General features: G+C 37.0%; 1 protein-coding gene across 7 annotated transcripts in view; it reads left to right on the top strand.

The window, feature by feature from the left end:
• LOC308678415 (zinc finger MYND domain-containing protein 11) overlaps positions 1-14,264 on the top strand; it is a 117,038-nt gene that overhangs the window by 60,997 nt on the left and 41,777 nt on the right. For all 7 annotated transcript variants that reach the window (XM_081345590.1, XM_081345594.1, XM_081345593.1 and 4 more), the window contains one exon: positions 4,729-4,863. In XM_081345590.1, coding sequence (XP_081201716.1) covers positions 4,748-4,863 — 116 coding nt within the window. In that variant the 5' untranslated portion in view covers positions 4,729-4,747. The remainder of the gene's footprint in view (positions 1-4,728; positions 4,864-14,264) is intronic.

Below are 14,264 nucleotides of genomic sequence, written 5' to 3'. Positions count from 1 at the left end.
GGGAACATTGCAAATGAAGTCTGCTCAGCCTTTGTGATGGGCTTGGGAACTATTGCTTCCCTTCAGGATATGAAAGGGACAGAGATTAAGGGACTAACACTCTCTAATTGTCCTTTACCCATTTAATATTACCACTCAAGATATAGACATGTGCGTGTTCAGTCTTTGTAGGCTAGAGCACATGGTTATGTGCTGCTTGTTTTTAACTGGATGTTTTTAAGATATTTAAGAAGATTAATATCCTTATGCAAGCTGCCAAGAGTGTGTGGGTTTGGGTGCAACAGAAATTACGAAAATAAGTAGAGAAGAAGCCAATTGTTGCTAGACCAAAATGTTTGTCAAGCATAGAGTATGCATAAAAATCCCTGTCAATTTTTAATTCAAATGGAATTCTTTCCTGAAGTAGAATGACATAATGGTGTGTATGTAAACCTGGAAAAGATTCAGGAGCATGAGGACTTAATAGAGATCAGTTTTCTTAAAATTAGTTCCATGAAGAGCAGACTAGTGGCATTTCAGTGATACAAATTTATACAGTGAGAATGAATGCACAACAGCATTAACTTTCCAATAAGCTTCTGTTCCAATGGAAAAGAATATTTGTAGCCCAGGGTTCCTTGGTGCTCTCTGAGCTTGGTTGTTTTCTTGCAGATGTTTTATTCTCCATCAGATATATTGACTTAAACTGACAGTGTTTTAGAGTTTTTGGAAGGAAGATAGTATTCTAACACTAACTTTAATCTAGCTGCACAAATCATGTTTGCTTTATCTTCTTTACTAATGGCAGAAAGATGGGTCATCCCACCTGTCACTTGTGTATTTTGAGGGATCATTCCAGTTTTCATTGATCCCATTAGGAGAGTGTTGAAAAATATCCGTTACCATTTCTCAGTTGCCCTTTGGCACTATAGTTCAGTATGCAGATATATTACTCAAGAATTACAGAATTGAAATTATCCCCTGGTTCAACATGTTCAACCATCAAATCCCTAATAGTGAGAACATTGACTAAGTACTGTTAACATTACTTTTGAACCAATTGCTAATGCTTCCCCCCAGCTAGTCAGGTGATGCTGTGGTGGTGCTAGCTGAGTGTCTAAAGCAGGGGTCCCTAACCCCTGGTCCATGGACTGGCACCAGTCCATAGCATGCCAGAAACGGCTGTGCAAACAAACAAAGACCCATCCGTGGGATGTGGGCAACACATGAAACCACACCCCCTATGGTCTGCAGAAAAACCTCTCTCCACGGAACTGGTCCCTGATGCCCAAAAGGTTGGGGACTGCTGGTCTAAAGGCTCTAAAGATCTAGATGGGTCAATCCTAGTAAAATGGGAGTGCCTCTGGTTTTTGGCTTTCCAGGTATAGGAGGTATTAGGGTGGCACTTCCATAGGATGAGTTGGTGTGCAGTTTTGGGATTCTCTTAAGAGTCACAGCTTCTGCTTAAGGAGCAGTCATGGCTAGGAGGACTTTTACAAGATTCGTCTTGTGCAGCAGTTGAGCCTCTTCTTGGGCCAGAAGGCCTTGTTCATGGTCAGTCAAGCGTTGGTCACTTTCCATTTGGATTACTGCAATATTGCAATCGGAGCTATGATGGCACAATAGTTAGAATGCAGTACTGCAGGCTAACTCGCTGCTCACTGCCAGAAGTTCGATTCTGACCGGCTAAAGGTTGATTCAGCCTTCCATCCTTCTGGGGTCAGTAAAATGAGGACTCAGATTGTTGGGGACAATATGCTGACACTTTAAACTGCTTAGAGAAGACTATACCGCTGTGAAGCGCTATAAGTTGTGCTATTGCTAATACATTTCATGTGGGTTGTGAGCTCACGTAACATTTCTGTTACGTGAGCTGCACTAGCTCTCAGGTTCAAGAGAGTTTGAACTTGAGACTGTTTGAGGCTGTGTAGAGACTCCAGGCAGATTCTTCTTTTGACTCTACCCCCAGGTTCTGCCACTCCATGCTTTCTTCAGAATGCATCACTAACTTCTTTAAAAACTGATTTTTCTAGCCTGCAATGATTGTAGGTAATAAAAGTCCTATCTGTATATTCTGTCTGCTGTTTTGGAATAATTATGTAGCAGCTTTCTTGTTGCAACTTATTGGTCATAGCTTTTTAGATGGGCAAAAATTTGTTGGGGGAGGAAATCTGTAAAAACCTTATTATAAATGATAGAGCCGTGGTGGCGAAACTATTCCCTCTCTGTGGGCATGCGTGCCGTCACTCTAGACCTAGGCCTTCAGCTGGGTTTTATAAAATCTTTTCACTTTAGGCCTCCACCGCCATGTGCAAAAAAAAGGTTCAATCAATCAATCAATCTCAACTTCTCACGGGGAAAAAAAGATCTCGCAAAGTTGGAATTGATTGAACTTTTTAGTCCCACCCAGTCTGCTGTTACCACCGCAGCTACACCCACCCAATGGGCCACGGCCACCCAATGGGCCACACCCACCCAATGGGCCACACCTACCCGGCACCTGATGATACATATGTGGGTTTTGGGTTGCAATTTGGGCACCAGTCTCTAAAAGGTTCGCCATCACTGTGATAGAGCTTTACCTTGCCCCTTTTTGCTTTTTTTAAATGGATATTGTAAAACACATTTAAAATAGAATTTCTGTTTTTATGATCCTTATTATTCTGGGTACAGTCTTAATGTGGAAAGAGCTTTCTAACCAAGTATTTCAGAGTATTAGTGACACAATAAGTTATGTTAATAATAATCAACTGAAGAGAGCTTAAATGTCATGCTTACTGCATTCAGAGCTTATGAGAAAGTATGTGTCTTTTCATGAATGAGATTGGAGTTAGTGAATTTCACCCTTTTCCCCTCCTTGAGGTTGAGGATATTTAGAGGTTATAGAGAAGTTCAGATGGTTGCTAAAAAATCTTACAAATTAATGAATCTGTAAATAGTCCATCTTTAGTTGTGCTTATCTCCTCTGCCCTCATTGCAAACCCATTTTCCATTGTTCAGCGGTTCAGGAAACCATGACTGAAATGCAGACTTTTAATGCATTGAAAGAACTATAGGCATTTCTGGAAACAAAGGAGAAACTCCTGCATGCTTTGCAGCAGCTCTCAGGTCTGTTGTAAATTGCTGGGAGAGAGACATCCATGTTAGTATTTGAACATAATTAGAAAAGAAAAAGCAATTGGCCACAGCTTGTCTTCATGAATGAAGAACTGTCTTATTAGAGATATTGGATAAAATATTGAACTGTTATTTTATTAACAGAAATAGTGACAAGTGATACAGAAGTTGGCGTACTGCATATCTTTTCTTTGTTCCACAAGAGAACAGGAAAGGTTTCAGAACCTTCAAGTGCTTGGAATGCTAGTAAGAATCATTTTAAATAATTCAGGGAGGCCATCTTGCTTCAGGGGCTCAACGATGGTCTAAATCAAAGGTCTTCAAACTTAGCCCTTTTATGACTTGTGGACTTCGGCTGAGGAATTCTGTGTCAGGACCCACCCCAATTCACGTCTTAGGAAAACAAAAACTCTTTGAGTCAGTTCTAGTCCAAAAGGAATTTTTACTAGGACATGTTTGGTTGTGGAAATACAAGACAGGACCTGGTATTGTTTTACAGATTGAAACTTTATAAAGAGTTCCCGGTTTAACCCCCCTTCCCTCAACCCCATTTGGTCAGCCCCCCATCATTTACTTCGTGTCATCCCTTTCGTGGGAAAAAGGGAACTTCGGATGTTTTACAGTTATTGCCTTCTTCCTTTACAGATTCAAATGGAGACACAGGCCAGATGCCTTCTTCCCTAACCCTCCCCTTTGTTCCCCCAGTTCATAAGGTTTCCCTTGGTCTTTGAAATAACCTAAGGCAGGCTGAATCCACATCTGCTCCTCTTTCCTCGGGAGATGGCAGAATCCAGGGGGGGGGATAATGTTTTAAAAATACATTTATGAATGTGATATAAATGGATTCTGACATTCTGGGAGTTGAAGTCCACAAGTCATAAAAGGGCCAAGTTTGAAGACCCCTGATCTAAATATAGATAGATAATTGCATGGTGGAATCTCAGCTTCTCCTAAATAGATTGGACTATGATTTGGAGAGCTATTGTAGATACCATTTTAATGGCTGTAAAGTAGATGGAGTTACTGTATTTGTGGTTTATGTCTTCCAAGGAAGGTTTTGGTCCTCCAAAATTTTAAAAGTGTTTTCTAGAAACATCTTCTGGTTGTCAGTAATACAGAACTCTATTTTTTAGATCAGATAATGTGATAGACATGGAAGTTACTGCTGTCTGTGTTCCCTTCCTGTATTCCAGAAATTCCAAAATTTCTGTGTTGAGTTTCATATATTGAGGAAGGAAGGAAGATAACAGATTGTATATGGAAAAGAAGAATTTGTTTTGCTCTTTAGCAGCCAGTTGAGTTGTAAGGAAATTGCAGATTAAAGGTAGATTGATTTTTGTATATAATATTATTTTACATATTTATCTGAACTAGTGTCCATAAGAACTATCTATTTGGCTAAATAGCACCAGCTTTATTGTGATTTAATTCTTTTCTAAGGGGGATCCCTTTATACTTTTTCAGTTTTCTGCCTGATAAATAACTTCATTAATCAGAAGTTGACTGCCTGCATGTTGGGTTATAAAACTAAACATACATTGTCTGATGCATCTTTACAAAGAAAATTAAAACAGTGGCTTTTAATGTTACTAAGTAAGACAATCTTATTTCCAATTGCTGTTTCTCTTGCAGTTCAGCAAGTGAAGGGGACATGGCACGTTTAACAAAACGGCGACAAGCAGATACTAAGGCTATCCAGCACCTTTGGTCAGCTATAGAAATCATCAGAAACCAGAAGCAAATTGCTAACATTGATCGTATTACAAAGTAAGTATCTTTTGAATAATAAAGCGATAGTATGAGCCAAGGAGAATTATGCAAATGGAGCATCATCACACAAAGATTTCCCCTTGCATAAGAATGATCCAGGTCCATGCTGTAAAGTCCCTGGATCGGGTACAAAATAGGTCAGTGGAGAAAGTACATTCAGAACTGCTCTGGATTTATCTGGTGGCTTGTTTTGCCAATAGTATCAAGTTGTAGGAAAATGTAAAATGCTTGTGGTCCAATTTAAAATAAATTTCCATTGTAAAGACTATGTAGCCTTGAATTTTTTTTTTACTGCCTATAAAGTATAAAAAAACTGTGAAAGAATTATATTTTTAGTTCAATAGAATTTCTCCTATGGAAATGTGTTGCATCTATCTGCTTTGAAACATAATGTTGAATGTCTGGGATGAGTCCAGAGACTAGTTAATGAATATATCTTTGTATATTTCAAATCCTGATTCAGTCTGTGACCTACTCAGCTAAAACAGAGCAGGTGATGGGGAATATTCAGGCGATGCGGTCAAGTAGAAAATTAGGGCTAGACAAATAATTTGATCCAGCATAAGATATCTCCCCCCCCAGGTATTCATCACAATGAGATGAAGGGAATAATGCATTTTGGCTGGGGTGTATAATGTCACTGAACTAAATTCCAGCATTGGCTAAGCTGGGAGTTGTTATGCAGCAATCTTTGAGGGCCACAAATTCTTCACTTCTGAACAATATTCTTTCCTTTCTTCTCCACATGGTAGGAAGGCAAATTAAATGTTTCTGTTTCAAATAATTGTCATTACATCTGAACATGATAAATTGTGGTTTGCAGTACTGTTATTTCTTGCAAACAAGGATCACAAACCATAATTCTATTTTGTGATCTTAATTTTGAGGCAAGCTGTATTTTGGATAAATGGGATCCAGATGATTTTGTAAAATGAGTTGCCACAAAATATAATTGCACCCTTTTGCAATGGAACATGAATAAAGGGAGGAGAATGTGCACAATCCTGAAGATTATGCCTGTCCTCGTATTCCATATCGTTTCTGAATATAATAATTGTGTCATGCAATGTGAATGCTCTTGGCCACAGTTCTCCAAGTTACTTCAAAGCAGAGGTTCTGCTTTAAGCAACCCTCTTTGTTGATGTTTGTTAATGTGTTGTGATTGTATTGTCACTGTTTGGTGTGGGTGATACAACAGCTGTTGTATCCTGGCCTCTAGATAGACATTCCACTTCACAGCGCCCTTTCTGGAGGTGAAAGTATTTGCTGAGTAAAAAGCTTATCGTACTTGTAGAATGGTTCATTGAAAGCAGTTGAGTATCCCTCATGATTAAAAGTGAGAAAAAACACTTCACATGAAATTTCTACTTTTCTACTTTTTCTAGAATGTGGTCCTTTATTCTTTTGTTCTTGGGATATAAAATCAGACTAAAACAGCTGAGCAGTTTCCTTAGCATTTTCCAGAAGAGCTAATGGCAAGACAATTGATTCTGCCATTTTGTAATACACAGGTAAATGTAACTGAGCTTGTAAACATTTGAGTACTTGGATATTTTTATTTACTTGCAGAGCTGAATTAAATTGCAATATGTCATGTAAAAGAAGGAAAGATTATGATATATTGATGCAACTTGCAGCTAAGGGATAAATTATATCGCAAAGTACATAATCAAGGTATCCTTTGTGCTACAGGAAAATGTGAAACCATAGTAAACTGGGGACGCATATATTCCATGAAACAGAGTGGCCAACAGGTTTTTTTGAACCATATCACAATTTCTCTTTAAATGTAAAAAAAAATAACTAATTAGTTCATCTCTTTGAAAATATTTTAACATGAACGATAATTAGATCATGTTGCTAAGCCTGTTTCCATGGAATTCATGAGTTTTTCTGAAATTCAGTGAAATGTATTCATTAAATTAATAAAATTTATGGGAGTGGTCTCCTGGCTGCACTGAGAAAGAAAACTTTCTAACTGTGCAATGAGAATGAGAGGCACTGTATATTGTAGAAAGTTCAGTCCAAATGTGTATGGATTGGATTGGTTTTAAAATGTTTGCTTCCAGTGAAGTAGAATCTAGAGTAGAACTCTACTAAAATATGCTTGAAAGCCCTTCTTGAAGTACTAGATATACAGTAGTGAAGTGGTAGAACAAGCAGTTTAGCTAAAGTAGAATGTTGGTTTGATCAATTGATTTTTATTCCACTTTTATTTTTTGATAACTCAAAGGCACGTACATATGTAGTGTTCCTGCCTCCCATTTTCTCCACATGATGGATTTATCTGAGACACAATTACTGGCGCAGCCTAATGGATGCCTAGAACTCATGGTGTTCTGCTTTCTAGTCCAACACTTCAGCTACTGCATAAAACTGGATCTTAAGTTTTGTATGGACAAAAAGTCCCAAGTTGAATTCCCATCAAGCCAGGAAATCCTGTTGTCTGAAATCTTCTCACTAGATGGATCCAGTATGACTCAATATAATATATTTCAGGATTCCTATGATCTGATGTTTTATCTGTACACTAACATGGATGTAGTTATGTGAGCCTGATTTACACATTATATGAGAATACACACAGTTCTGCTGGTTCTTTTCAGGGATTCACAGCTTTAAAAGAACTGACATTTTGAAAAGAAGTAAGCAGACTCAAGTTTGGAGAGTTGAAAATCTTTTCCTGAAGGAGCAGCATTAATCTCACTTGCATAATTTTGTTTTCATTCTGAGACTAGTCAGAACTATTATTTAAATAGTTCTATAATTGTTCTACTTACATAGTTTGAACTAGAATGTTGTGAAAGAGGAATTCAGATCAAGTTCCTAATCTACATTTCTTCCAAGCCCAGTTCCCAGCCTCACTAAGTTACCAGATTTCAGTATGAGAAAAAGCAGAATCCAGTTGGTCATGAAGACAAGTCTATAGGTATGATTTTCTCTACAATTCCTTGGAATACCTTTGGAATCCTGCTAATAATGAAAAAAACTGATTTTGTTCTGTCTGGGAGCATTTTGTAGATCACTAAATCCATGCCTATGTACTTTGCTTGTTGGTGGAATGATTGAAAGCAGAACTTTTTTACATTTTTGTGAAAAGTAAATCTATTTGTTATTGGTTAAAGACACATTTCATCCCCACTTGAACCAAAGAGGAATTTATTGGGACATTTAAATTGCATGACTCTGTTAGTATTTAATTAGATGGGAGTAAAATAATTTTATGAGCTTTATTCCTATTTTATTTTTTAAAATAATGCTAACTTACCCTAGCCAGGTAGATTTTGTTCTCTATTGTACACTGACTTCAAGTTTTTAAGCTCAAGTCTTTTGTTCATTTAGGGAGTGCTTATATTTGCATTGTATATTTTTTGTTATTGTAGTTTTAACATTAGCAGATGAGCAGATAGAAAGTACAAACGTACAATTGTTAAGGACTTAAACTGTATTTATACCTCTGAAGATCACTCAATTCCCTTTCTATGCATTGGAAGAAGGTGTTATATTATTTCTGATTTTTGTTACTGCTAGCTATTACTGCTAGCTTTTATAGAAATGTTTTTACCTTAGTTGTTACAGCACAAATCAGCGATCTTAAAGGTATGTCTTTGGTTTGGAAAGCAGTTTATAAAATAGAGGAGCCTTTTCAGCTACAGATAACAGTTGACGAGAATTAGAATCCTTCTCATCTACTTCATGTCATAAAATCTTAATATAAATAAAAGTAATACTGTATACTAAGAAAACATCACCTTTGAGTATATTATTACTATCCTAGTATTCATAATCTTAAAAAATTTTCTTCCAAAGTAATTATTTTCAATTTAGCTATCTAGAATTTTATTCTGGAAATGAAGATGGTTCACAAGGAAATTATATCACATGGAAATGCACAAATACCTGTATCTGTTGTGACATATATAAGTAGGACATGCTACCTAATACGATGAGTTGTACAATTAATGACAGGTTTGGGAGCATAGTGTAAATTTAGTCACTGGGACAAGCAAGGCTTACCTGCATTAAAATTATTACCAATGACAACTGACCAGGTAAAAGTATTACATGAAGTTACTGAAAGATTGTAAAGCATGATGGGAGAGGACTACTTTTACAGCTTCTACAGAAGCTGTAAAAATCTGTCAGATTTTAATCTAACTCCATCTGGTATCTCTCCATTATATACACCATGCATAAGCTGTTATATTTTTAAGTAAATTACTAATTGCAATGGATTCATGCACTCTGTGACTGCAGTCCTTCTGATTGTTGCTGGGAACCTGCTGCTTGTGCAGCCGGGTTGAGAAATTAGCTGCTGGTGAAGCTGGGCAGAGGCTGCTCCTGCCCAGGGTTGGTGCCCATGAAAGAAGGACACAGAGATCTCTCGGGGCGGGGGAGGGCTCCGCTGCTCCTGGAGCAGTGGACCTTGTTTATTTATAGTAAAAGCAACCAATCATATTTTATTATTGTTCAAATAGACCAATCATGATTACACACGTGTTCTTCTGAACTATCCTGAAAGGACATTGGTGTTAATAGTAGATTCAAATACAGTAATGACCAATCACCTGCAGGAGGCGTCAGAATTTGCCTTATATGGAATAGCCAATGGTGTGAAAGAATTCTGTGATTATGCCCTTATATGGCTGTAGCCAATGACATCTCTCCTAGGTTTCTTTGTTTACTAGGTTTCTTTGTTTACTTCCTTATACATGATTCACTGAAGACTTTCCATGGTAGAAAAGTACTAGCCAGCTTCATGTATAGGAACAGAGATCATGGTTATTCCAACAGATTGTGGTCATGATTCCCAAAGGAGGAGAGGAATTTGGTGGGTTTAAATTTAAATTAAGCTCATTGAGGTTGAAACAGACTTCACTGGGCATTTGGAAGCTGTTTTATTAGTCCAAATTCTATTTCCACCACATTATTCAAGATGATAAAGAAAAATACTATATTTCTGATAACATTGCAGCAGGACTTGGAAATGTAAATTGTTTTTATGCAGAAATTTTTGAAAGGGGCAGTTTTTTGGTTGCTTAAGTTCATTTTTTGCTTTTGATCTTTCCCATTTTTGCTTCATTCTTGAGTGTAGTGAAAAATAATGTTTGAGTCTGTTATCACAGTGACTCTTTCCTGGAAAAAAATGGAATTCCCTGCTCTTGTAAGAGCCTCAGTTCTTTTAGCTTTCTCTGGAATAGAAACAAAAGAGTGGTTGTAAGATTCAGTGAGATATAAATTATAATGCTATTGATATCAGCATATAGCATACATAATTAAATATACTAAATATACATTAGGCTTTTTCCATTGATACATCTGGATTTCTTCCATTGATACATCTTATGTGGAGACTGATTTCATCATTTTTATTGCAAATGTGTTAATGCTTTTAAAGTTTGCAGATAATTTGTAATTTTTCCTCATGGGGGTTACATTGGGTAGTCTCAAGTTAAAACCACTATTGAGATAAAAAATTCTGTTGCTAAGGGAGACGATTGTTAAGTCAGTTTTATGATATTTCTGGCCACAGTTGTTAAGTGAATCACTGCCGTTATTAAGTTAGTAACACGGTTGTTAAGTGAATCTGGCTTCCCCATTGACTTTGCTTGTCAGAAGGTTACAAAAGGTCATCAGATGATCCAGGACACTGCACTCGTCATACATATGAGTCAATTGCTATGTCTGAATTTTGATCACATGGCCATGGGGATGCTACAATGGTCATATGTGTGGAAAACAGTCAGACGTCACTTTTTTCAGTGCTAAATATGAATTTTTTTTCATATTCAGAAGACCATGTACATTAGGATAGTAATAATACACTTAAAAGTGATAATTTTTAGTATACATTGTTAACTCATATTTGTACTAGTATTTTAAGGCATGAAGTACATTAGAAGAATTCTAATTCTCTTCAATTGTTATCTGTAGCTGTGAGACTCTTCTATTTTATAAACTGCTTTAGAAACCAGAGAAAAACACCTTTAAAAATCATAGCGCTAATTCACATCACAACCTCCAACTTGAATTCTCACCCTTCAATTTTGCTGGTTTGTGTTGCAACAACTAAGGTAGAAACATTTCTTTAAAAGCCAGCAGTAATGCTAAAAATATCAAGAATAACATAGCGCCCTTCTTCCAGTGTGTCAACCATGGATAGAAAAGGAATCAAGTGATCTTCAGAGGTATAAATGCATTTTAGGACTTTAACAATTATAAATTTGTACTTATTTATCTGCTTATCTGCTAATGTCAAACCTGCATTACCAAAACAATGTACAAGGGAGATAAAAGCGCTCCTAAATGAACTTAAATGGTCACTAAACGAACTGTTGTAAGTTGAGGACTACTTATGTGGTACTTTAACTTTTGTAGAGGGAGTTGTTCCTTGTTGTTTGTGGCTGAGTAGGTTATGAGATGATTAAGTAGTGACCTTGCAAATTTGGATTTTCCACCTCTCTCTCTGCCCCTCCCTTCAACCTCCCATAGAAAAACAACCTCATCTAGCCAGATCAGACAGGTTAGCTAGTAAAAACTAGAACAAACTTTTACTCTCTCTTGAAAGTTACATCGTAGAAGAGCTATTTTAGCTTCCTGACAGTGTTAGGATTGGTTTATTGTCTGACGGGAATTAAGTTGTTTCATGTTTGTCTGGCTGGGAAATAGTCCAAAAGAGTGGGATACTCTTCCCATTTCAGTGTTAAGCTGAAGCTGATCACGGCCACGGCACAAACAGCTTTGCTTCAGCTGTCTTGTTCCAAGGTAAGAATAATCGGATCTTTTAAGAGAAGGGAGCAGAAGAGAGTTGTTTTACTTGTTGTCTCCACTAACAGATGTCAGTGTCTATTATGAAAAACACATGGATCTTTTCTCCCTATAATGGTGGCTTCATTTTTATAGTAACATTACTTGTTTCTTGTTTGTTCATTTTGCCTTCAAGTCAAGTGACTACGTCCGATAGGTTTATGCAGTTTTTTGGGCAGTTCTTTTGAAAGTTTTTCCCCCCTTGTGACTGAGAGAGACTCCCTATAAACTCTCCATTTGGCTTCCGTGCCTAAGGCAAGACCTGAATTCGATTTCCTTTTCCTAGTCCAGTTCCTTAACCATTAGATCATGCTGGCTTACAAATAATCCTGTTTCCATTTCTAAATATCTTTGTATCCAATCAAAGTTCTATTGCTATAAAAATAAACATTTAAATAAAAAAAAAGGAAAGCAGAAGATTATTTTGAACTGACCCAAATAATATTGAAAAGCCACCAGGATTAACAAAAGCTCCATTGCACAGTTCTTAGTGTCTATCTAATATTCAGCGTGGATGAAACCAGCTTGAATTATCTCAAAATCCTTTCTAGTTCTGGGTACTGCAACAGAAATGTTGTTGTCTTGTATATCCATCAACCTCATTTTTCTTGATCAGTGAAGAGTAAGGAGTGGTTTCTTTTGTATGTATGTATTCAAAATAATTGTCCACTTTTCTTTATTTCCTCTGTCCAGTACTTCATTGATAGAGGCAGAAAAAGAAGTTAACTGGAGTTGTGTCCCTAATGCAGAAATTTCTAGAACATTGGTATTTTAAGAAAGCATTTGTGCTCCATTTTATTCTTGTCAGAACCAGAGAGAAGAGCCAATACTATTCTTTTCTGACTACCATAAGTACCAACAGGGAACTCTTGCTGTCTGTCACTTCTGAAGAGACTATTGGGTATATTTAGTTGCTAATAATTTTGTTTGTACTAGTGTTTCTGGTTTTTCTTCCTACACTTAGCGAAGCACTTGGTTGTATTTTTTTATTTTTTTGTCTTTAATCATTCTTTTACATTTTCTGCATGGGGCTTTTCTTCACCTGAAATAATTTTTTTGCTGTATTTTTTGTACTGTTATTATGAGATTTTTTATCCAGCCTTTTCTTTGTACAACCCAAGACAATGTATATAATGCTCCCAACCTTCTACTTTCACAATAGCAACCCTGTGAAGTGAGTTGATCAAAGAGAAAATGACTACTACTAGTCAACCAAGTTAATTAGTTTGATGTAATGCATAAAGAAATCAGTCTAGAACTGGGAGACTGAATTTTAGGTTTGCCTTAGACTGCAACGGTCAGCCCTAGGAGTAAAGCAAGGGCAAACCACCTGAAATCTTGTGAGAAAACTGTTGGGACTTATCCAGGCAATTGCTAGAAGTAAACCCTGATTTGGAGGCACACAAAAAGTTACCCATATGGATTTCATTATAAAGGAAGGTCTAGAACTCTGAGTCTTTTGATTTCTAATTTAGCATCTTAACCAGTGTAACAAACTGGCACTTATTAACTTACTTTGTAAATGGTTGACTGTGATTTGCATATCCATATATGTTCTTCTGTGAAAATAGCAAAAAATATTCTCAGTTTTAATTTCAATTTATTACAATCAGAGATTGGTCAGATAAAAACAATTCTTTACCTCTTTCTGAAGTTTCTTGCTCATTGGGATAAAAAATATTCTATATGTGAACTGATTCTAGGGTTCAGTTGACTTCTCCAGGACTAGACATCTTACAGAGAGTCTCTTGCATCCAGACAGAGCTATATTTTAGCTGTGTAGGTCTATGGAGATATTTCATTATCTGAGAAGAGTTTGAGTGTATTAGTTATGAAGAAGTGAATTGTATCATTAGAGTACTATGTTCTAACTTGTATTTTCAATGCATGTGCCATGGCTGGTCAAAGCCTCAAAGGAGGGACATGTCATTGGATCTAGGCAGTAGTGAATACTTCTCTGAGAAGGAATTGTTCTGTCTATCTTGAAAGAGTGAGGATTCAATGCACTGATGATCCTTGTGGATGATGTCTTAAGAGGCACAGGACATGGGTAGCGCATCCATCTTGGTCTTCTTTGATTTCTTTTTCCATTCCATCAGTCATAGTATTTTTCTGGAGTTAAGGGAATTGGCAGTCAGAGGCACTTTCTTATGGTGATTCTTCTCCTTCTAGAGCTGGTTCCAGTTAGTATCTAGGTAGGGGGAGAAATCCAGCCCGTCTCCATTCTACTTTAACTTACATGAGTCTGCTGGATGAGGTCATTTATCACCATATGGTTAACTACTTTATATTTCTGCAACAGGTTCCTTAAGTGATGATGTCAAACTGTTTTCCCAGTGTCTGGAAACTGAAGTGTGGATAGGCTTCAACTCATCTCAACAAGTCCATTTCTGATTCTGGATGGAGTTGCAGTCCCTCAGCCAGAATTAGTACACAGTTCATCACCGAATGGCTATCTGTGGAGCCATCTGCCCCTACTTATATCCATACATCTCACTGGACACAGCAGGTTGAATACACTCAAGTCCATTCCATGAAACTGTCATTTTTATGGGATTGAGGAAGTATGCCTTCTCTGAGAGATCCTTAGT

This window comes from Vipera berus (genome assembly GCF_964194415.1).
Source record: "Vipera berus genome assembly, chromosome: Z".
NCBI classification, from domain to species: domain Eukaryota; kingdom Metazoa; phylum Chordata; class Lepidosauria; order Squamata; family Viperidae; genus Vipera; species Vipera berus.
The sequence above is the reverse complement of the archived record's forward strand: the minus strand, read 5'-3'. Positions and strand labels throughout refer to the sequence as shown.